Source organism: Chanos chanos, chromosome 5, assembly GCF_902362185.1.
Source record: "Chanos chanos chromosome 5, fChaCha1.1, whole genome shotgun sequence".
Classification (NCBI taxonomy): Eukaryota; Metazoa; Chordata; class Actinopteri; order Gonorynchiformes; family Chanidae; genus Chanos; species Chanos chanos.
The window spans coordinates 22722566-22746190 of NC_044499.1; the positions used below are offsets into that span (position 1 = coordinate 22722566).

Below are 23625 nucleotides of genomic sequence, written 5' to 3' on the forward strand. Positions count from 1 at the left end.
TGATGTGGCATGGTGGAGTGTGGTGTTTATTTTTAGTGTTGCTTTTAATGACTCAGGGCTGGTGTTTAGTGCATTAAGCTCTGCTATGTGTACTTTGCTTTTATCTGTGATAATAATGCATTGTTCTATACTGGTGTCTCACCACAATGTATTCGGCATTGGTCCTCAGCTACCATTGTATATGGAGCCATGTTGTGCTGATTTATATCCAGCTTTTTTAAAAAAAATTATTCTAATTGAATTATTAAATTATTCTATTCTATTCTATTCTATTCTATTCTATTCTATTCTATTCTATTCTTTTCTATTGCATTCTAGGGGTGGTGCAGTGGGTAGTGTTGTCGCCTCACAGCAAGAAGGTCCTGGGTTTGATTCCTGGCTGGGCAGCTGAGGTCCTTTCTGTGTGAAGTTTGCATGTTCTCCCTATGTCTGCATCAGTTTCCTCCCACAGCCAATTGGAGACACTAAAATTGCCCCAGTGTTTGTGTGTCTGCCTTGCAATCTACTGGCGCCAGTGTCTACTGGTGACCTGTCCAGGGTTTTTCCCTGCCTTTTGCCCTTTCATAATGAGTGAGCAAGTATTCCATTCCATTCAAGGAGTGCCATTTTCAATCTGTATCAATCTGTGAATACAGAGGATGTTGCCTGATCATCAGAACACAGGGATATGCTGACACTGTTTGCTCACCTTCGTCTTCATGACTGCAGTCTCTCCCTTCAGTCTCACATTTGTCTCTTTATCCTCTTGTAGTTTTTTCTCATATTTTATTCGCATATCCAGGACCTCCTCATCGATGTCTTCCTCCACCTGCTTCTTCCACTCTTCAAATTCTAAAACCTGCTGTCGTGTCACATCCTGACTCTGAGAAGGCAGAAAGAGAATGGACATTTTTACATGCGAGTCTATAAATATATGAAAAGTCAAATCTTTGCTTTTTCTGAGGCGGTTAGGGATGAAGAACTAGGGTTTGAGTAGTCACATGCTATAATACTGAAAACTCTAGACAATCATTAAATGACATTAAATATAAAATAAAAAATTGTGTTTTGCAGTGACGTAGACATGAAAGTGATTTAGGATTTTGATTTGGATGATAAGTTATCCAGTCTGAACAAAAATCCTGTTGTCTAGAATTATCACTCATTATTCTGGACAACTGATAATTGTCTAGAATTATCAGTTTGATTTTTTTCAGGCTCGACTCCAACAGTCAACGCTGTTGACCATCAGGGACTAAAATGATGACTCTGGCCTAAAATCAGTACTTTGGGACAGCCGTCCTCACCTGGTCCAGCAAGTTCCTGGTCTCCTGCAGTTTGACTTCATAGGAATGTACAAGCTCCTCGATGGCTTCTCTCTTACTTTCCTCCAGACTCTGAAGCTGCTGCTCGTGTCCCTCCTGCATGTGCTGCAGTTTGAGCTGGAGTTCGTGGTACCTGTCCACCTCCGGCACTGGCTTTTGGCTCTTGGTGGACTCTGTGCGATTGAGTGCAACGTTGAGCGTTCCTACTACTTACTAATTTTCAAGTTTTTGAAGAAAGACAATGTGTCTATGTGTGGACAGATGGGAGTGTGAGACTTGAAGCTATTTAGTTTGTGCATGTACAAAGGTGATGACAGAAAACTGAGGTGAGAGAGGACAGCCAAATGACAGATGAAGTTAACAGACCACTCTGGTATTATGTCATTATGCGGTTCATACAACAATGAACATTTACAGCCAATTAGCCCTCATGTAATGTAGTAAAGACTTGTAGATACTTGTAGATGGAGTGCAAAGAGAGCTTCCATTTCTTATTGGTAATCTTTCATGTGGCAGCACAGAGCAATGACACTGACAGATTGGAAATGCCTCTCATGCATCACAGGGGGAAAAAGGTACAAACTCTCTGAGATACAGGAAAAAATTAGGGATCAGGATCCTGTCTAACAAGAAAACCCAAATAAAACCAAACATATTCAAAAGTGCCAAGGCAAAGCTTACACTCAAACTTTTCAGAAATCTTATAAGAATTATTACCCTGTCAATACAAATAGTTCATTATAGGATTTCATTCAAATATAAACCTTGAACTAGCAGCGACAAGACCTGAATTCACAGACAACTTGAACGTAACGGAACATTTCTGCTGTACTGCTCTATGTGTGAGTTTAATGAATCTAAGTGTTTTTACATGGAAAGCCACAATTTTGTCTTTAAAGGTTACCTAAATCCTGTTCTTTGTTACATTTCTCCATGACTTCACAGTGGGCTACTCCTTGCTTCACCTTTTCTGTTTTCAGAACCTATAGCAAGGTGGACACAAATTCAGAAAGTGGGTAGAAGTGGACATGAACACAGTTAGAACCAGAGGTGGACATGAATACAATAAGTGGGCATAGATTTGTTATCTCTCAATAAAAATTTCCTCTTGAGTGGTTTTGTTCCATATATGTCTCTATATTCATGTCTGTTCATCAGTGCTGCATAAAATACCCATTAGCCATACTTCATTAAAAGTACAGATGCCTCTCTGGAAAATGACTCATGTAAAGGCCAAAGTAACCTATAGAAAACTATTTAAGTAGAAATTAGTATCTCATATTACATGTACTTTAGTATCAAAAGCGTTTATTGACATAAATAATGAAGAGTTAGACAGATTGCTTGAGTTATATGTTTTATGTATGGTGAAAAAGACAGTCTTTCATACAAACTTTTAAAAAACAAACAAAGAAATGAAGTCCAGTCATCCAAATTCCTCTTGTTACAACAACAGGACAGATACTGATTTTTTTTTTTTTTTTCGATTCGACTTAATAATTCGGTACACATCCTGAAGTGTGGGCGAAACAACTGCAACTTACTGCCAAATATATTGGCTAATATTGCGATCTAAACAAGATACTGCGTGTAACGGGGGTTCTTTGATCAAACAAAGGGTGAAGTGGGGGCTTGTTTTTTGATGTCTCACTGACGGACGCTGCTAGTAATATACACAAACACAGATACAAATTATTACGTGGTGACTGTTGACGTAAAACCTCTCGGCAAGCGTGCATACGCCTTTATGTACATTCAACTATGAAACACATAAAATAAACACAAATATGAAAAGTATGTAACTACACAAGTACGACAGTAAAACTCTCACGATTAGCATTACTGAAAACAAAATTTTAATTTATGCGCAGCCAGATACCTGTTACATACACAAACACAGACACAACTGATAAAACGCGCTGACTGCCGACGTTAGACCATACAAAAATAAAAAAGAAAACAATGAACTTTTTCTTCAAGAAATGCCCCATATATTCAGCTATATCACAAACAGTGTATGGGATAACTGGAGTTTTAGTGATGGAATGTTCACCCAACGAACATAACGGACTTTCCAGGCAGTGTCGCTGGTTGCGTTCACATGAAAAAACACTCGTGGTATGAAATATGTACATTGACTGAAAACATTCAAGAATAACCTCACCATGTGCTAGTACTGTGTGTCCAACGAACCATCCTTTATGACATAATTTAGGGATTATTTTTTAGAAAACACTGAAATAGAGGATACGATATTTCCACTTACCTCTCAACAAATGTGCGCGCGCTTTGCTGAGGGAACGTGCGAAGGTCCTAAAAGGTTCTAAATACGCAGATTTAAAGATATTCAGTGAACCACGAGATTCACCTAAACAGCTAATACTGACCCGTGATGTTGCAAAATTCACTATTTTCACTATTCACTACTTTAATTGTTATGCGACCAGGGCTGAAATGAGGATGGGGCATATCCATACCACCGGTGCAGCGCAAACTGGACATTACCATTTCAGGGACAACGCTAGACTCAAAACACAACTGGGCCCCCTGTCCTCACACCCAGCAGAACCACATCATCCGCAAAAAAGCAGAGGCGCAATCCTGAGGCCACCGTACTGGACACCCTCCTTTCCGGTACCCTGCAGATGGCTTTCCCAGGGAGGCTGAGTGTGATACCCCGATAATTGGAGCACACTCTCCGATCCCCCTTTTTTAAAAATGGGGACCACCATCCCCGTCTGCCACTCCACAGGCATTGTCCCTGACTCCCATGCATTGAAGATGCATGTCAGCCATGACAGCCCAACAACATCCAAAGCCTTCAGCATTTCAGAGCGGATCTCACCCACTCCTGGCGCCCTGCCACTGCGGAGTTTCCTATCTGCCTCAGTGACCTCTGCCAGAGAGATGGGTGATAACCCTCCTGAAACTTCTGGCCCTGCCTCCTCTGTGGAGGGCATGTCGGTCGGGTTTAGGAGCTCCTCAAAGTGTTCCTTCCATCATCCGACCACATCCTCAGTTGAGGTCAGAACCTCCCCATCCAGGCTGTTCTCAGCAGCCTCCTGAGTCGCCTGACGGTTTGCCAGAACCTCTTTTGAGGATAGAGTCCAGCCCCCATCCAGGAGTTTGGTTCCAGAGCCAAGGCTGTGCGTAGAAGTGAGCCCAACTATATCTAGTTGGCATTGCTCCACCTCCTGCACTAGTTCTGGCTCCTTCCCCCCCACAGAGGTGAAATTCCACGTCCGCCGGGGCCCTGACCTCAACCCGCCACCCGTGTAGCATTGCACCCGGCCCCTATTTCTCCCCTCGCAGGTGGTGGGCCCATGAGAGGGCGGCCCCACGTGGCTCATTCGGGCTGAGCCCGGCCGGACCTTGTGGCAGGCCCAACCACCAGGTCCTCGTCTATGAGCTCCCCTCCCAGGCCTGGCTCTAGGAGGGGGCCCTGGTCTCCCTATTCCGGGCGAGGTCCCTGTTTCTATGTGGGTGCTATTCATAAGGGCTTTAAGAATCGCTTTTTGTCTGACCCCCCTATGGAGGAAAGAGAAATTTAAATAAATGTGTGAGGTAACCAGGAATGGCCCAGGACTATAATAAGTCATCACAGGAAAATAGTAAAAATGGGAGGTTCAACATTTCAAACCAGTGACGACCTTTCTATGCCCTAATGTATCAATAAACTACACTACCTGCCTTCCACTACCAGAACAGTGTGATCACTGCAAATAAAGTTTGCTAATGTTTTGGTATGGACTAGGGCTTGGCAATCTGTTCAGTGTGAAATACCCTTAGGGCCACAACACATTTATATTTTTCTATACACTCATCAATTATTATTATAGTATATTGATGATATATGTATATATATTGTTCAGTATTTACTTATATAGCTGACTTGGGGTTTGGTTTTTTTGACACCCTTTTTCCAAACACGGCCTGTTACACACTGAGCCACTGATCCAAGATCAGACTGCATTGACAGGGCAGTGAGACTTGGGGAGAGGAGGACTACCTTTTTTTTTAGGCCTTTTAGCATTTAGTGTTTATACATTTCAGAGCTGTGGTTTATCTGTTTGTGCTGGTCTCTCTCAGCCTAACATCTGAAGTTGTTCCTTCTTCGTCATTCTTCACCTCTGCCATTAAATTGTTGTATTTATATTCTGCTGTAAAGTATCACATGTTTGTGCCAAGTTTCATAAGCCAATCATATGCCTCAGTATATTTAGAACTCATCTTTGATATATATTAAGAACGTGCCTCCGTAAAGCACTGAAGTTGCTTTATGTCCTTTTATCAGTGTATGTGCTTACTGTGGTTATGAGTTTCCAATACCAGCAGATGGCAACATACAACCTGTAGTATTTTGTATTGAAAACAGCTTTTCTATGCATCTGGACTTGTGTGATTGTCTGGTGGTGCCCCCGTGGGTAGGAAATAGTCTGCGCTAGTTGAAGGTCACTCAGTTATGTCTGTGGCTCTGGCGTGTCACGGACAGTGTATAATGTACAGCAGATCAATTCACCTTCAGTTTTCTTCCCACTGACCCAGAAAACTTCAGTAAGATCAAATAGTTACAGAACACCCAGACTTTCATAGCTTCTCATAGTCTTACAAAGTTCGTGTTTAGGTTCACTTAATGAAGTACGTTTCTTGATTCTTTCTGTGTGGTGTGGAGGTGCAACAGTGTGTGGTTTTGAAGGAACATTCTAACTTTGGTCTATTTTACTTATTTGTTGAGGATACGATAAAAAGCAAGGTCAACGGTCACTTCAGCCAAAGCATGTCAGTTGGTTTAAAGTGCCATTCAAAGTCTTAGCCTACTTAAAATGCCTGAGATTGTGGAGAGGACCTGCCCCTGCCTTTGATTGATTGGTCAGAGAAATTAGGGCACTGCAAACAGACAAGGAAAAAACCATTGCTGCACACGTTCCTACAGCCTTTCTTATCAGTGTGTGTGTAACGGTAACCAGCGAGTGCAGTGCTATGCATTGTGTAAAGCTTGCTCCCCCCGAAACTTTAAGAGCCATGCTATGGGTTTTAGCCTCCATGCTAGCACGCCTGCAGTGGCTTGGATGTGGTAGAGCAGTGGTTCTCAATTCCACTGTCCTGCACGTCTTTGTTTTAACTCTTCACTATCACGGTTAATTGAGCTAATCAAGGGCTTGATGATTAATTGATCAGTGAAATCAGGTGTTTCAGTCTTGAGCTCAGGAGAGTTAAAACAAAGACATGCAGGACAGTGGGCACTCAGGATTGGAGCTGAGAACCACTGTGGTAGAGAATATGTATGTAACTGCTGTAACTTCTAGTAAATAATTATAACCACCCACGAAGACTCAGTCTAAAAAGTAGCATTTAGTTGTGTACACAGACTTTAATTATAAAAGTGTCAATTTCTGTTTCATGCTACATTGAAAATGGAAACTGAAAAGTCAAAGTACACTGAAGGTAAAAATAATGCAGCGATTCTCCCGGGTTCCTGAAATGGGGACGCAGAGAAAATGGATGCCATTAGCAGTTATTAAACATGTTTATTTATTGCAGAGAAACTGGGTCACATGAAACAAAACACAAAAAGCCAAAAACAAATACTTCCTAAAAAACAAACAAACAACAACAAAAAAATGCTACTTTGCCTCTGGGGGCAAGCAGCTCTACTGCTCTTGAGCGGTGGTCAAAAACAGCCTCATGTATGCCGACTTCTTCTTCAGCCCTAATTCGCCGCACCTCTCTCTTGTGATTTTCAGTTTATCAGGGCTCTGATTAACCAAATCAGGAATGTTTTACTACAACACCAGGGTTGTTTACTCCTGGTGTGGCTAAGAAACTTAATGTCAGATTAAACTGAAAAAGGCAACATGTGGAAACACAAAAACCTAAAAACTTTCTTGCTTTTTTGTTAGTACTCACAAAGAAAATTCAAAAATTAGGACAATGCCACAATGCAAAAGTGCATGTCGAATCTTTGAAACTCATGCAAACATATACACACCTTCAACGTGCTAAGTGCATTTACATCCCAAATAAACATGAAATCTGTGATTGAGCATGCATTATCAGATCATGGATGAATCTTCCACTCTTGTCTTTATGGTGTGGGGGTGCTCTCGTGTTGGCCTGAATGATACTGTTGTTGTATTGGAAGCACAAAAGGACAGGCACTAACAGCCTTGAACACTGTTTTTATGGTCCACTCAGCATGTCTGCTTTCGTAGCAAAGAATACATTTCTTACTTTCATTTCCTGGGCTCTCCCTCCAACACTCTTGCCACTGAACCCAAAAACCGGGTACACTGGGGAGTGGAGGTTACAGTAAAATGTGTAGAGATGCTTTAAGCCGATCACGTTATAGAAGGACAGGATCCCACTGTCCACGTCCAGGAAGACTCCAACCCTGCCCAGGGGGCCGGCGTCAGAGTGAGAGAAACAGAACTGCAACCAGTCATGCTGGGCGCAAAACTGTCGACGACCATGGTTGTAGCTAAGGGCCCAGGAGCGACCGTCACCACCTAAACCAGAACAGAGAGCTCTGCAGTGGGTAACTTCGTATGAGATCCCCACTGACCAGGCAGGGATGGAGCCCACATCCACCTCCCAGTTGTGAACACCAGAGGAGAACGCTGCATCACCCAACACACACATCAGATCCCCAGAGTCCACAGAGCCAGACGTGATCCCACTGCCCTCCGCTACCCATACTGCATTGCGCTCAGCATTTAGACAAAGTCTAGAGTGTGCAGATGCAGCGTTCAATGTGATATCATCTTGAAAACAGGGACAAGACAACAAATCAATCATATGTAGGCTCATGTGAAAAATCAACACTGAAAAGTTTGAGAAATTTCACTGAAATGCCTATTTTTTTAGGGTTGTGTCTTCACAGTTACAGTTATTCACAGGACTGCAGACCCACTCTAACTCTATACTATCACACTTAAATTGAATGTTCAGTGATTAGCGGATGATTTCGCATCAGGATGTTTGTCAATAGCTCAATCAAAACTGTGCTGGGTCACCAGAATTAGACTTGGGGATCCATATTTGAGTGCGTAAAAATGAATGAATGTTGAATAAACAGGAAACAAATGGAGAGATATGTTCAAACAACGTTAAGCAAGAACCTTGCCAAGCAAACAGTAATGCTTGTCAAATTAAAATGAATGTTCTGTTGTGTCTTCATGATCAAAAAGAATTTAACTTTTTTTTTTAACTTTAACTTTTTTTTTTCTTTAACAATTTGCTGACCACAACAGTTCCATTAGAGGCATGTACCGGCAAATATTTTGCTGAAAATCTGGAAAAATGGAGAGATGTTAGTTGAGGTTATAGGTTTGGGTCCCCTCCAGTTAGTGACCTCCTGTATGTGGCACTTGCAGGCCTCTCCGTCATACAAGTCAGCCCTGAAAAAAAGAGACAACAAAGACGTAAACCGGTTTGAAATATGAATTCTGAATATTAATTCTGAATATGAATTCTGGCAGGACATTAGTGAAACACCAGCATTGATTTGTCACAGGGCAGTTAAAGCCAAGAGACGTTAGCTCAGGATTGTTAGTGCTTCTTTCAGAAATGGATATGGTGTCACCGCACACAGTGGAAAAACAGCACAAGCCCAATGACCTATGACCTTTACCAATGACCTTTGGCAGCATCCATGCACAAGCTAATCTCATTCACTAATCACTTACCAGTCAGTATTTTTTACAGTCTGTCAAGTAAAAAAACAAAACAAAACAAAACAAAACAGAATTAACAGTAAAATAATTTTCAAATGTTTATTAAGTCTAACTTAAGATGTAGACTACCATTATTGACTCAGTAGCTTTAAAAGAAGATTAAAAATATAGAACATTATTTCCTCATTACAGCTGTTTAGCATCTCATTATTTTTCCCTCAAAGACACTGGGATTTGCTATTATGGGAGAGAACTGAGAATAGCATTGATCTTATATTGACTGTCTCTTACTTTACATATTCAGATTAAGAATGAAAATGAAGACAGCAATAGTGGAATGAACATATGACAAATTCCCATTGCTGATGACCAGTGTTTGAACACACAATACACTTTATGCACAATTGCCTGAATGCTTGTTTGATCTTAAGGAGTACATTCCAAATCCTAACTCTTACAGTCTCACTCTGTTTGACAAGCTTTATGAGTCACCCTATGATTAAAGGAGTGAGATGTTCAATAGGATATTGTGCCTGATGAAGCAGTTCTTAGGTAATAGCCTGTACATTTTTATTAAAAGGAGATGATTAGGCTTTTAACCTGGATGCTGGTCATAAAAGACCTAAGTCCATGGTGAAAATGTTTATAAATGTGAAGAAAAACATGAGTAAGACCAATATCTGCCCTAGGCTTGGACACCTGAATCCCTCAGCAGTACAACACAACTCCTTCCATTAGCTCTCCTGTAAAAAACTACATTTCCCAGTGGTTGCATGTCAACATCCATAAGTTTACCTGTAGTAGCATCAGAGGGTTGTTCACACTCAGGCCAGTCAGTAGGGCTTCCTGTGCATGCACTAGCCTCCCCTTCAGTCTCTTCAGTCTCTCTGCCTGGTGCTGCACATTGCGGTTCTCCTGCACTAGGTCCACAGAGAAACGTTGCTTCCAAGCCTTCTCCTCAAAGTCCAAGAACATCTTGATCCTGCTCAGGAACGCTGTGTGTTGTTGTTGCTGTCTCTCCAGCCTCTCCTGTGTATGTGTGTCCGCGTGTACCAAAATAGAGTTAGTGAGCCAAAATAAAATTGTAATAAATGCATGTATGATTAGGAAAGATGTAGAAAAGAACTTGAGTCTACATTCTATTCATTAAAATTTAATTTGTTAAACTATCATGACGTACTCCTGTTATAAAGATAGTTACAGTGATGACAGTCATGGCCATAGCCTGAATCAGTCATATACCTTTGAGAGAGAAGAGGCCTCTTCAAGCTTTGCAAGACTATCAGTGACGTCAGACAAGCTGTCTTGAATGGTGCGAAGTTTAGCCTGACAGTCTACCTGAACATTGAAAAAAGAAAAGAAAGGGTGTCTATCCAAGAGTGATACTGCTCTGACGAAAGGGCATTTTACATTTTCACAACAGAGGTACGTCGGTCAATCACCAATATATAAGTGCCAAGAGCAACATTCACTTTGCTCCATTGGTGTAAATATGTGTGATATTGATACAGTTGTACCTTTAAGTCTGCAAGGGCGTCTGACAGCTTCACCACACTGTGTCCGTTCAGATGTTTGGCTTCTGCGGGAAGCATGCAGTAAACGCAAAGAGCAATCCCGCACGTCTTACAATACAGCTCAAGCTCTTTTCCGTGCTCCTTACAGAGTCGACCAATGTTGCCTATCGGGTCAACCAGAAAGTGCTGGCGGAGGGTGTTATTCTCCAAGTGAGGCATAATATGCAGAGTGCAATAGGACTCCTCGCAGTTTAGGCAAACCTTCTCGGCAGCAAGTTTCTGTTGGCCTTTACAAACACTGCAGTCGATACTACTCGCACGCCTTTGCTGATATTTCTCGATTATATTATGCAGTACAACGTTCTTCTTCAATTCAATTCTAGAATCGCAAGGAGACAAGCATAATGGACAAGTGTAGTATCCAGTCAACACTTCACCATCCTCTGTGTCTCTCAAGGACCGTTTCAGCTTATTCACACAATCTTCACAATAATTGTGACCACAAGGCAGTGTCACTGGTTCAACGAATATGTCGCGACACACAGCGCAAATAAGTTCTTCATCCAGCGAAAAAACATCCATGTTGATTCAAAGTTGATTGCTCTGACGCATATAAATCAGGAATATGGGATACAACTACTCGTCACTTTCGTGGAGCCACGTCTTCGGCTCGTGCTAGAGAGTTCACCACAGAAAACAAAGAATATGGTAGGTTTCTCAACCGAACCCCTGTGTTAGAATCGATAAAGTATGACAGCTATTACTTGCCTTCTGTTGTATTATATTTAGGTAGACAAAGCTACTCCATGCAAAAAAAAAAAAGAATGCTGGCAGCAGGTTTTGAAGCTCCCATGTCACGTCACTCTTGACGGCCAAATGACAGCTTTTGTTTTCAGTTACTTCTCCGGTGTTGCTTTATGTCTACAACCAATAAAAGACAAGAGGGCAAAAAGAAGCGTTTTAAATCGACCAATGAAACATAAATACGTCACTTTGGAGCTGCAGCAAAATGTGGAGTTAGGCAGCCTAAACATCGCGTAATAAAAACAACCTGGCTATTTATGGAATTCCAGACACTTTTTTTTTTACTTTTAATGCTCAGTATTTGCAGGGTCGTTACTTCGTTGCTGTGTTGACAGACGGATGAACAGCCGAAGTTATCTTTAGTCAGTGACAACTGTGTTGGCACAGATGCGAGCCTGGTAAACGGATTGAGCAAATTGCTTTGCTCTTTGAGGTTGCAAGGTAGCTAATAGCTAATGTAACACGGGTTGTCTAATGTTAGTATTACTGTAAATCGGTCAGTTCCACACTGCACGATTGATTTTATTTTGAGTTTGCTTTTCCTCACTAGATTATTCACGCTAGAGCTGCGGGAAGTTTCGTTGGGTAACTGAATTTATAAGTCATCTCAGCGAAGGAAACAATCACTGAAGGTGGAATTACATGTCACGAGCGACAAATGTCAGTGCTGTTTGTTGCAGGATGGAGGCGTACTTGCGTTAGTGTCGCTGGCAACTGAATCTAAACATTACCCTGCTATACAAGGGCAAGAGGTGAATAAGCAGTTTTACGCCTCGCCAAAATGAGTTTTTATTTTCCATATATCTAACTTTACTAAGGTCAGTTTTGCAATGTCTTGTAGTTAAACGCTCACAGCAGTCGTGAAGTAGCTCTAAATTTATCATAGATGAACATCAGTAACTGAAATGTTGTATCGGATCTTGGCATTAACCAACAGAGACAAAGAGGGGAGGGCGGGAGGGAATAAGGAAAGATAAACTTTCGAAGATCTAACTGTTAAGTTTATCGTTACACTATAATGATGGTTATTGAATGTTTCCACACGACCCGTGCCGGTGCTCATATGCTGCTTTTCGTCGGATTATTTTTATTCTGACAGCAACTCGACAGAGGTCTCAAGAAAACAAAACGACGACATTACTTCAGGAGGCTAAGGAACAGATGATGGAGCAGCCAGACCACTTTGAGGACAGTCTCACTGAGGTTGTCACGATGTCTTAGAACCACACACAGGGAAAATGCGAACTCCACCCCACATTTATACTGTACTGTACTGCATTGTACTGTATGGTACAATACAATACTGTACTCTGAGTAGTTTTTAGAATCTTAATCTGTATCATTAAATTTCCTGGAAATTGTCATCATAATAGTGATTATCCATTTTGTCTCCAATTTTCTGTATGTGAGATGAAGTTAATGATATTTTGTGTACCCCTTTACCATACTGATGATAATTATCACTCACTTCATATGAGGATCACTGTCATCTGCTCTGTAGCCTTCCGGGAGGATCAGAACATCATCCCCTGCAGATGCCAATGAGGATTCCCTGCTTGGTTCCAGGACAGGTCGAAATGATGTTTCGGAGGCTGGCAATGGGGACAGGTCTCATGCCAGCCTGTACTGCAGAACCTCAGAGGACAGAGGAAGGTAGGGCAGAGCAAGGCATCCACACATTCAGACTACAGCATTTTATACAGGACAAGGTATTCCTTCGTCTCTGTCCTCCACAACCAGCTGCAGTTAATAACACTGTGTCTGTACACATTAGCAGAGATGAAAAAAAAAGCAACAGGTTATCTGTTCAAGATGAATAATTTCCCATGGGCACAGATTTGATGGGGATGAACATCGTTGGTTTTGAAGTACAGTTATCTCTCTCTCTCTCTCTCTCTCTCTCTCTCATACACACACACACACACACACACACACACACACACACACACAGTGTCTTTGAGGACTTTGTGATCACGGATAAGAGGCTGCTATTGAAGACATTAATCGAAGCAGAAACTGCAGCAAATGCCGCAGCCATTCAACTGGTGTCATTCAAGGACACGCTGGACGACAGTTTGGTTGTATGTGAACATAGTCATCTGTTCTCAGACCTAATGTTAAAAATTTGTCTCCAGTAAAAATCAAAGGGGTAAGATTCCTACCTTTACTAATTCTACCCTAATTTTTTTCCTGACTGAAAGGAGTCCAGGTGTTCCGGTGATGGTCGGTTGTCGAGACAGAGGGGCATGCTACTGGAAAAACTGGACATGTTCAAACGCATCAATGCTGCAGTCCGTCAGCAGCTGAAGGATTTCCAGGATAAAGAGGTCAGAGATTCATCTGGCGACAGTCAGTTTGATTTATCAGACACACAGGATGTGCAACGTGAACATGACTGCGACTTTCTGACAAAAATTCCTTACCCCCCTCCCAATTTTTTTTTCAGGCATCTCGACTTGAGACAGGCAAACAAATTGACATTTTGCTAAAGAGACTAACTCAGACTGAAAGTGAAAACCAGGTAAGCTATAGAAGTGCTTGATACTACCACCAAAGACTTCAAGACTCCAGCGTTACACGATCAGATTTACAGTAATCTCAGATTAATAGATTACACTGAGTTAAAATCCCATTTTATATCTTATAAACGTTCGCTATGCCTGACTGTTGCCATTTCCCCCAAATTAGACCCTGCTGAATGGTCACTCCTCACATCCTGTAGCATCAGAAAAAATTCTGCTTATTATTTTCAGACTTACTGAATCCCACCCAGTCTATTTCAAAGCTATGACTCATCCTCAGACATTTCTATGCAGTTCTTTCATTCCTGAACTATTATGCAAAGCATATTGTTTTTATAATTAAGCCCCCTTTCCCCCCCAAAAAATCACATTACTTGCACAGATTTTCGCCTGCATTTTACTTGTTGTCCTGCAGATGTCACTACTGCCTCTAACTTTTGATGTCTCAAATATAATACAAGGGCTATTTTTTAGTCCTTGGTTGCAAAAACAAAGACAGTAGAGCAATAATAAAAATGGTATGCTACATATTCCGTTTTCTTTTTTGTCTCGACTCGTGTTTTTGCATAGCATTTAAAATCCACTTTGAGTGAAAAAGACAGAAGAATAGAGGAACTCATGGCTTTAAGGAAGAGAGAGATGGTAAGTCAAGCGATATTCTTACACAATATTTCACACATGCTCAATGTGTCTAAATATGGCTTGCATCCAGAAATAGAATATAGTGAACTGAAACTTTGTCAATTCCTCTTTAGATGCTATTTCAGTTTAAAGTTGTTGTTTAGCAATGTGTTATCTGTATAAACATCTCTAAATGATCTGATACTGCCAGAGATGTCTTAAACAAACAGGAAAAGGTGGTTATTGATGAACTAGTCATTATGAGATGAGAAATCTAATCCATACATGAAAGATCCTTTGACCACTGAGGTTTGGAACGGTTATTTCAGTTATGATTATTGGAATAAGTGGTTTCATATTGAGTCATTTTGTGGTAGAGAACTGATACTGCCTAGGTTGGATATGAGCCTAATGAAGCACTTAATTAGACTGATATTCAGAATCATGTGAGAGCTGGAATACTAACATTAGCATAAACGTGGCCATCGATCCAAACTGGATAGCTTTGTCAGTCAGTGGTTCTGGATAAAAGACTTTGTTAAAAAGACAGGGGATTAACAAAATAATAGAAACTCTGAAGAATGATGGTAAGTATCACAGCCCATCCATATAAGGACTTCACAGGTTTCACTGTCAATTTGTTTTAAATATACTATAGTTATATTCATTGATGTAAAAGATATTTTAACATGAAGACTTAAACATGTGGCCTCTGAAGTTGAGTAAAGTTATTAGTAACGCCGTAGCAACCTAAGCCAGGAAAATCTTTATCGGCAAGTGAACAGCAGTCACAAGTTTCAAGCTGATTTAGATTCACACTTTAGTTTCCGTTATTATTAAACAGTTCAAAACATTTAACTAGAAACAGTTCATGATACTTTGCCAAGAAACACTGAAGCTGTACTGAGGGCTGCCCCCCCCCAAGCTCTTTATTTCTTCTTTTCTTCAGTTGTTACATTGTTGTGTATTGCTTGTTTAGCTTATGTTGTCTGCTGGCTGTATATTCTAAGCTTTGTTCTGTGAACATGACAGGAGAATGCGGAGTCCGTGGTGCAGTTTTCCAGGTCTGTAGATGCCACTCGTGCACACCTCCAGAGTCAGCTCCGCAGTAAGGAGGGGGAGAACAACCGACTGACGGTCCAACTCAGAGTACGCTCCCTCAAACGCCTCCATAGCACCTAAACCAGACCCCTTCTAAGTTTTAAAAGTCAAAGTTCTCTAGCTCTCTCTCTCTCTCTCTCTCTCTCTCTTGCGCTCTCATTTATTCAGCAGTCTCTCTCTCTCTCTCTCTCTCTCTCTCTCTCTCTCTCTCTGTCTCTCTCTCTCTCTGTCAGGCTTTAGAGAGAGCTGTAGCTCATCAGAAGCTGGAGGTGGAGGAGCTGAAGAGTCAGTTGGCGGCAGCATCTGAAAAGGCCTCCCAGGAGAAGGAGGCTCTGAAGAAGGCCACGCGAGCCCAGAAACACAGAGCCGAGAAGTTTGAGGCCGCTGTAGAGAGATGTTATGAGCAACTGAGAGAAAAGGTACTGCTATATGTGATCACTGACAGCATCTGTGTGCGTGTGCATGTGTATGCGTGTGTAGCGTCTCTGTTTCAGCAGTAACTGCAGACTGCCAGAGCTTGTAAATTCGTTTTAAACTACTGTTTCGGGGAAACATAGAGGTGGTCCTAACAAGTAAATACACAGTAATACATGCAGCTGGTAATATGTTTTCCCAGTTTTACTTTCATTGCTTGGTTCAATCACCAGCCCTGGATGAAATTCCATTATGTTTGCTTCATTCATTGAATGAATCTCTTCATTCAAAATGCAGTTGATTTTTTTTTTTTTTTATTAATTAGCCTCAGAAGTGTAGTCATCAGTGTGATACAGTGTGTGTGTGTGTGTGTGTGTGTGTGTGTGTGTGTGCGCTTGCATGTGTTTGTGTGTATGTTTATTTGTGTGTGTATTTGCAGGATGTAAAGCTTGCTGAGGCCAGAGCAGAGGGAGACATTTGGAGGTCCCAACAGGAGAAGGCAGCAGAAGAGAGGGCTCAGCTTGAGACAGAAATAGCAAGTCTTAAAGAGTGAGACACAATTACAATTACAATTACAATTATGGTTTTGTTTATTTAGCAGACACTCTTATACTGAGCATCTTACAAGAAGTGAATTCGTGTTCAGTAGATAAAAACTAGTAGTATGTCCCCACCAAGTATAGAACACTTCCCACAAAAAGTGACAGTGATAATAATGTTTGGAAACTGTAGTCAGTTTAAGTATTTGGTATTAGTTGTGGGTTAGTTTGAGCTCAGAAACAAAGCTCTTAAAAGATACGTTTTCAGTCACTGTTATAAATATTCCACATTTGGTTTTACCATAACAACACGGACCTTTTTTGGGGGGGGGGGTTATCTCTCTTCTGTTGATTATGGTGTTGTAGTCAGGTGGCTGTGATGACGGCAGAGCTGCAAAGAGAGAGAGAAAAGGCGAGTGCTGCTAGTGAAATGCTCCTTCAGAAAGTGGAGAAACTCAACACTGAGAACGGAGAACTCGCCCTTGAAAACGCCACGCTCAAGGTACCGTTATTTGTTTGGCGAGCGACTGAACCGTATGCTTTGATGTTATAGGGAGAATTTCAGAGGGTTTATTTCGGAGTGTGAGGATGAACATAGAGTACATTAAAAGAGTAGAACGATGAGAGTGAATGAGTGAGTGAGCGAACAGACGAGTGAGCACCTGTCCACCTGCCCGTCCCACATCCTCCCATCTGACAAAGGCTTTTAAGTCTGCAGTAGTCCCAGCTTGCCCCTGCTCTTTTCTTTTCTGTAATATCATTCAAAGAATGAGAAAATCTTTTGACTCAGTGCGTTGACGTCACACGTTAACTTAAAAAGTGGATTCATTCTCCATGGGGCGGTGATCTCAATTTAATCTCGCCGTTCTCAGCGGCTGCACTGAATTGATAGCAGGGAACGCGGTTACGTGTAAACAACACAACCGGCTGTGTTATCGGAGGGTCAATCATACGGGGTCATCTGTCAGTCATGGTGCTTCAGTGACTCTCAGTATTTACCTGTAGAAGAATCTTCAGGTGGATCTAAGGAAACAGTGAAACTGTGCAGGCCTACACATGTGCTGTGTTCCCAGAGAGTGGCTAGCAGAGCTGGCAGGTTAAGAGAAACAGTGACTGACTCCATGTATTCAGTGACCATGTGCTCAAACCCCTCATCCATCTGGTTAGGGACGGGGGCTGCACCTCAGTAGGCACTCACCACAATACAGGAAACTGACCTTTCTAGACTGGGATGGCCCATACACACACACTGAAACACACACACACAAGCAGACAGACACACAAAAACACACATGCGCGTGTACTAAAGTATGACTTTCTGTATGTGTGTGGGTTTTGGGTAAGCTTTAGTTTTATTTTCTTTTACCCCCATTACAGGCCTCCACAGCTGATCTGGAGGAAAGGATACAGCACATGCATTCAGAGCTGCAAGAGCACAGTGCACTTGCACAGGAAAGGAAATGTCAGGTTGAAGAGTATGAAAGCAAGGTAGGAAAAAACACATATACACATACACATGCCCACGTAGCAGTGTAAGAATGAAGCTCAAGTTGTGATCTTAGTGGTAATCTGTTCACACCTTTGAGTTAACCTTTAGATCATCCACTCAGTCTTATAAAATGTTTATGCAGTCTTTATTTCAATAATCATAATTTGTTCCCACACAACATATCTTTTGTCAAATTTTCAATACGTGTTTCTTTACCAAAATAAAAAAAAAAAAAAGAAGGAGAAGTTTCTCAGCTGTGAGGGCTTGTGTTGAGTATCTTTAACCCTGTGACAGAGCTGATTTAAATGGGTTCTCTGTTTTAAACCGGTTTAACTGTTTTAAATGAGTTCTCTGTTTTAAACCGGTTCTCTTTTAGGTGGCACAACTGCAGGCGGAGGTCACAGGGGTGAAAATAGAACTGGAGAGAGTTCTCAGAGAGACAGAGAAAACCAGAGAGGGGAAGGATGCTGAAGTTGCCAAGGTAACGCCACTGCTTCCTTAAATGCAACTACAAAGTTGCATTTGGAGAAGTTTTTTTTTTTTTTTTTTTGTACGTGTGTGTGTGTTTATCATGTATGTTTTATGTAGAACACTTCGACCACATATTCACTGTGGGGTGAAAAAAAACCCTGAAGGAAAAGTAAAACTGGGATGGGTGGATTTTTATCTTCCCATGCTTTGTTTATAAAATTTATAAAGCCCAGTGTTCAGTAGTTGTTCTTTTTTGTTTTCTCAGTAGGTCTGTTCTTTTGAAAGTTGCCTGAGTAAGGGATTTTGGGTGTGAGTGTATGTGCACAGGAGAATGCCTCTGTTGAATAGCAGAACTTCGTGTTCTTTTCCGCCCATTGGCGTTGGCGTTTTTCTTTTTCTGAAACGTCAGAGACACACTGTCTCAGCTGCTGTATCGGTTACAGAGCTTTACAAAGAGGTTTCTTTAAAATAAAACAACAACAACAACAACAAGTTATGAACGGTCTTTTGTAAGTGTACTGCCAGAAATGATCTGCAAAGCAATGTCATTTGACCTTCAGGATCAGCCATTGTGGCCTGTAACAGTGCCACAGTCCTGAAGATCCAGTAACTCTCAGTCCAATATTCTGCAGTCCTGCTCCAAACACCAAACAGGGATGTTATTACAGGCATTATTAATCCATCAGGGCTCAGTGAATGGCAGGTGGAACAGAACATTCAACCAAAGTGTTATTATAAAAATCACTTGACACGCAAATCATCTTGCCAGTCGTACACTGATCGCAAGTGAATCATTTCAATGAACGTCATCATTTGCAAGGAAGCATTACGCCTTTGCTTTAGTTGTAAAAGAACGTCTTTCAGTGCAGTTGAAGAAAGTAACGGCAGATAAACAGACTTGGTGTTTTACAGTTGATTTAATGTCTGAGAAACAGCCGTTCCCTTAGAACTGAACTCTGTGAGAGACATCGGTCAGGGGTGGATATAAGTTTAATGTGAACCTCACCTGCCTCTCTGCAACCCCCCATCCCCCCCCCCCCCCCCCCCCCCCCCCCCACACACACACACACACACCATCAGGCGCGGGGGGATTTAGAGACGCGTGTGCTGGAGCTGGAGCTGTACCCTGATCTGCTGAGCGCTAGAGAGCAGAGCCTGCTTGACTGCCGAGAGAACCTCCTGCGCTCCGAACAGAGGTGCGCAGACAAGGCAGAGAGCGTCAGGCAGCTGCAGCTGAAGGTGTGTGTGTGTGTACAAGCATGTGTATGTTTGTGTGTGTGGTGCAGCTATGGAGGGTAACCATCAAATGGTTTAACTTCAAATTCCCTTGTTGAAGAGAAAGAGAGTGCATGAGTGTTTGCATTGTCCATATCCTCCCATCAGGGGGCATTCGGTACCCATGTGACCCTACCTGCTTTGGCAGCTCTCTCCCCTTCTCTCTCCCTCTGCCTCCTCTGTGCAGTGTTGTGGTATTTGTGAGTGTTTGGGTGAGTAGCTTGCTCTGTATTTTAGTGTAGATGATTGACCAGCTGTGTTAAGGTCTGACAGGTCTGTTTAGAGTGACACTGGATGGAGGGCAAAGAGACGCCCCTCACAGGACCGTGTTTGTGTGAACGAGATTCTGAAACTGCTCTTTTTTGGATGTGTAGATGGAGACTCGGACTCAGAGACTCAAATCCTCTCTGGAGATGAAGGACTCTTTAACTGAGGCAAACTCTCAGCTACAGAAGAGGGTGGAGTCTCTTCAGCAGTGAGTTCAGAAAAATAAAATCAAATAAATTCACATAAAAATCAGAAATGTGTGGAGTTTAAATAGCGTTCTGTGTCGGCTAATTGAAATAGCTTGTTGGCGGTCTTAACCGTATTTAAATGAAAGCGTTTTCGTCTCAGTTAATGTTGGACAAACGTGTTCCTTCACATACCTGTAATTCTGCCACTCAGTCCTTACAGCACTCACGTTTTTTTTTCTTACTCTTTTTTTTCCCGTTCATTAATGGCCTATGTTATTTGTTGTAGAATAAATCCATGCAAGAACTGTGTAGTGCCTTTTAGCCTGCACTCATGTACCCTCCTTTATCAGTCCAAGACCCTCATGCTAAATCAGTGTCGTACCTGTTCTCTAGGCGGATGGAGGAGCTGCAGGCGGAGAATCAGGAGCTGGTGCGTAAGCTGGCCGGCCAGGAGGAGGCGCTTCAGTACAACAGCAGACAACTGGAGCTACGTTCGGCCGAAAACCAGGCCCTTGCCCGTCAGCTGGAAGCTGCTCTGGCCGACGTTAAACAGCAGGTACACGCTGTGGTGCCCTACCGAAATCCCCTTAAACCCTTAATGTGCTTACTTATCAGTCTGCCAGGGTGCGGCACGGTTCATTAAGCCCAAATGGGTTGTTTTGAGGCGAAGCAATGTCGTTTGCCGCTTTTAAAAGATCTCTTGGGTTAAAGTGGGTCTTTTGTATGAATGTGTGCGCTCATGCTGGCCAGGAAGATGCTCGGCAGAAACAAGCCAACTCTGCTCCTTTAAAAGGCACGGTAGATGTGCTATGTGACGTGTCACTGATGTGGACTGCTTTGTTGTGATAAATTATCAGCGTGCCTTTGACCCTGTGACCTGCTTCATCGTTGCTCAATAAAATGAGTGGGTCACACCAGACAGGATTTGCTAATCCCTGCAAGTGACCTGACATGCGATTTTCTTTCTTTATTTATTTGTTTTTCCTCACGTGTGCATATGTGTGTTGTGTTTGTGCATGTCGGTATATGTGTGTGTATTTGATATTGTTTCTGTTGTTTCCTTTCAGGTGTGTAAGGTGAAAGAGAAAGCGTTGTCCAGACAGAATGCTCTGCAGGCTAAAATCCTGGAGCTGGAGTCCCAGAAGAGCAGGAGGGAGAGCGAGCTGAAACAGCTCCGCCAAAGCATCCTTACTGTAAGTATCCTTCATTCCCTCTGTCTGACTGTCCGTCTGCCCGTTCACTTATCCATCCATCATTTATTCCCTTTGTCCATACATTTACAGCTTTACACACTCGCTCCTCCCATCAGTCCATACACATCCATTCACATCACTTCATCCTCTACTCACACATCCATTACTCCATTACTTCAATAGTCCGTCCATCCATCCATCCATCCATCCATCCTTCCGAATGCTATCCATGCTTACTTGACTGTTCTGTGTCCTTTACCCATCTCTTGTTGCCTATGGAAGCTCTGTCTTTATGAAAGAGGAATGACCTTCAGAGGTCATTCTGTAGCCTCCCACTGCTCACAGTGTTTGTGTGTGTGTCTTACAGAGTGAGAAACAGTATGAGGGTCGTCTTAGGGACCTGCAGCTGAGCCTCAACCAATCAGAGAGCCACAAACAGAGCATACAGAACTATGTGGATTTTCTCAAGAACTCATATGCCGCCATGTTTGAAGAGGGCCTGTCATCGGATTACATGTCCTCTTACTTTTTAAAGTAGCATCTGTGCTTAGAAGTCCAGTTATGTGTGTGTTTACATTCTTAATGTTGTGTGTTTGTCTGTTTAAAACAGACTAGTTGGTTGTCCGATTTTCTGTGTTTGTATGTTTATTTGTTATATGTTTACAGTTCGAAAATCAGAATTCCACAATGTTTTGTCATAAATATGTGTTTGGTGCTGTTTTAGTGTAAACACATGACTTTTACTGTTCCTTTGAATTGAACTCTAATTGAATTGAAGTTTATTTATTATGATTTGTTTTTATTTGCTTTGCGCAGTAAATAATTAATTTAATTTTAAAATCACAAATTTCCTTCACACATATCATGTTCATGGGTGGGAAAAGTAGCCCAGCTCTTTTAACACACACACACACACACACTGCTGGCAGAGTTAGCTGGCCTGTGTCTTCTCAGGTCAAGAGTGTTTTATTTGCTGTGGGTGGGTTGTATATAAACGTAGTCACTTTGATTTGGGCAGAGAGTGGGTTTGTTTAAATAATGACCGTTGCTGTGATCTGAATCATTCAAAGACTTAAATGTTTAAAGGTTTCATTTTCTCAACAAAGCATTGGTCCCCCTTAAGAACGAACATTAAACAAAGAAAGAAAACATATGCACTTACAACTGTGTGAATATGAATGATTATTTACAGAGATTATGTTCTACGTGATATCAGCTGAGTACTGTTTAGGAAAACAGTTTGTGGGTTATCTCAGGAAAGGAAAAAAAAAGACCAGCAATTAAGCGAAGGGTTTATTTCCTGTAAGGAATGTCAGCCGGTATTCCATGTCTTAAATGAAACAATGTGGTCTCTGTCTTTTGGCTTTGAAGAAGTGGATGTTTCGGAGGTCACATTGGTCTGAATAGTTCGCCTGTTTCTTTTAGCATAACACAGTCTGATCTGTGGTTAAAGTAAGGGCACTGTTGTTTTTCAGTGTGCCAGGGATACATTGATTGACCTGTCAATTCTGGTCTATTAATACCATCCGCAGCCTGGGATGCTGAGCCGTATTGCGTATATTCATCAGACATGTTTACAAGGCCAATGCGATGGACATCAGACAAGCACCGAATCAATTATTACGCAAACGTCAGGCTGCTGAGAGGCATTGAACAACAGCCAGCTCCAAAACCAGATAATGCTCTATCTTTCCAAAAAATCATGCAACCCAGCAACCTGGGAGACTTGATAATAAAGAGTCTTTACTTTAAGATGTTTACAGCGTGTGTTGGCCTGTCTTCGACTTTAATGACTATGTCAGTGCCCGGTCCTTTGTGCGCAAATCTTCGTCTCGGTTTCGTCCGTTTTGCGTCTTTTCTCTGACTTGCACCTTGACTTTATCACGACTTGGGGCCAGGGTCCGCTGTCAGATTTTGGATGACGGTGTGAGATTCAGCATGATCTTTTTGTATTTGCAACATTATTCAGAACATGAGTTTATGTTTGAATTATCAAAGCGCTAAGACAGGAGTCATGATGGATACGATTTGACTTACTGGTCATTTAATTGATACTCTTGATTACTCCTCCTGGTTTCAAATGGCTGCCTTTTAGTCTGTAGCTTTTGTTTTACTGTATTTTTCCCCCTGAAGCTGTTGGTGTTAAGTGATTGAAATAATAAACAATTACGGGTTCTTCCAAAAGGCTCCTTTACTTTTTTTTTTCCCAAACCTTTCATTTGCACATTTGTCTTTGGCCTGGTGTTGACA

General features: G+C 41.9%; 1 protein-coding gene across 1 annotated transcript; it reads left to right on the forward strand.

Annotated features, from left to right (window-relative positions):
• The first annotated feature begins 11954 nt into the window (after positions 1-11954).
• LOC115811965 (outer dense fiber protein 2-like) lies at positions 11955-21932 on the forward strand. The gene is made up of 18 exons (XM_030774410.1): positions 11955-12047; positions 12395-12498; positions 12797-12948; positions 13247-13376; positions 13497-13622; positions 13742-13816; positions 14388-14459; positions 15471-15587; positions 15773-15958; positions 16393-16502; positions 16859-16994; positions 17870-17980; positions 18358-18462; positions 19533-19691; positions 20102-20202; positions 20576-20738; positions 21250-21375; positions 21743-21932. Exons 2-18 carry the CDS (start codon positions 12457-12459, stop codon positions 21911-21913), a joined length of 2082 nt encoding a protein of 693 aa, XP_030630270.1. The 5' UTR covers positions 11955-12047; positions 12395-12456; the 3' UTR covers positions 21914-21932.
• The last annotated feature ends 1693 nt before the right edge of the window (positions 21933-23625 follow it).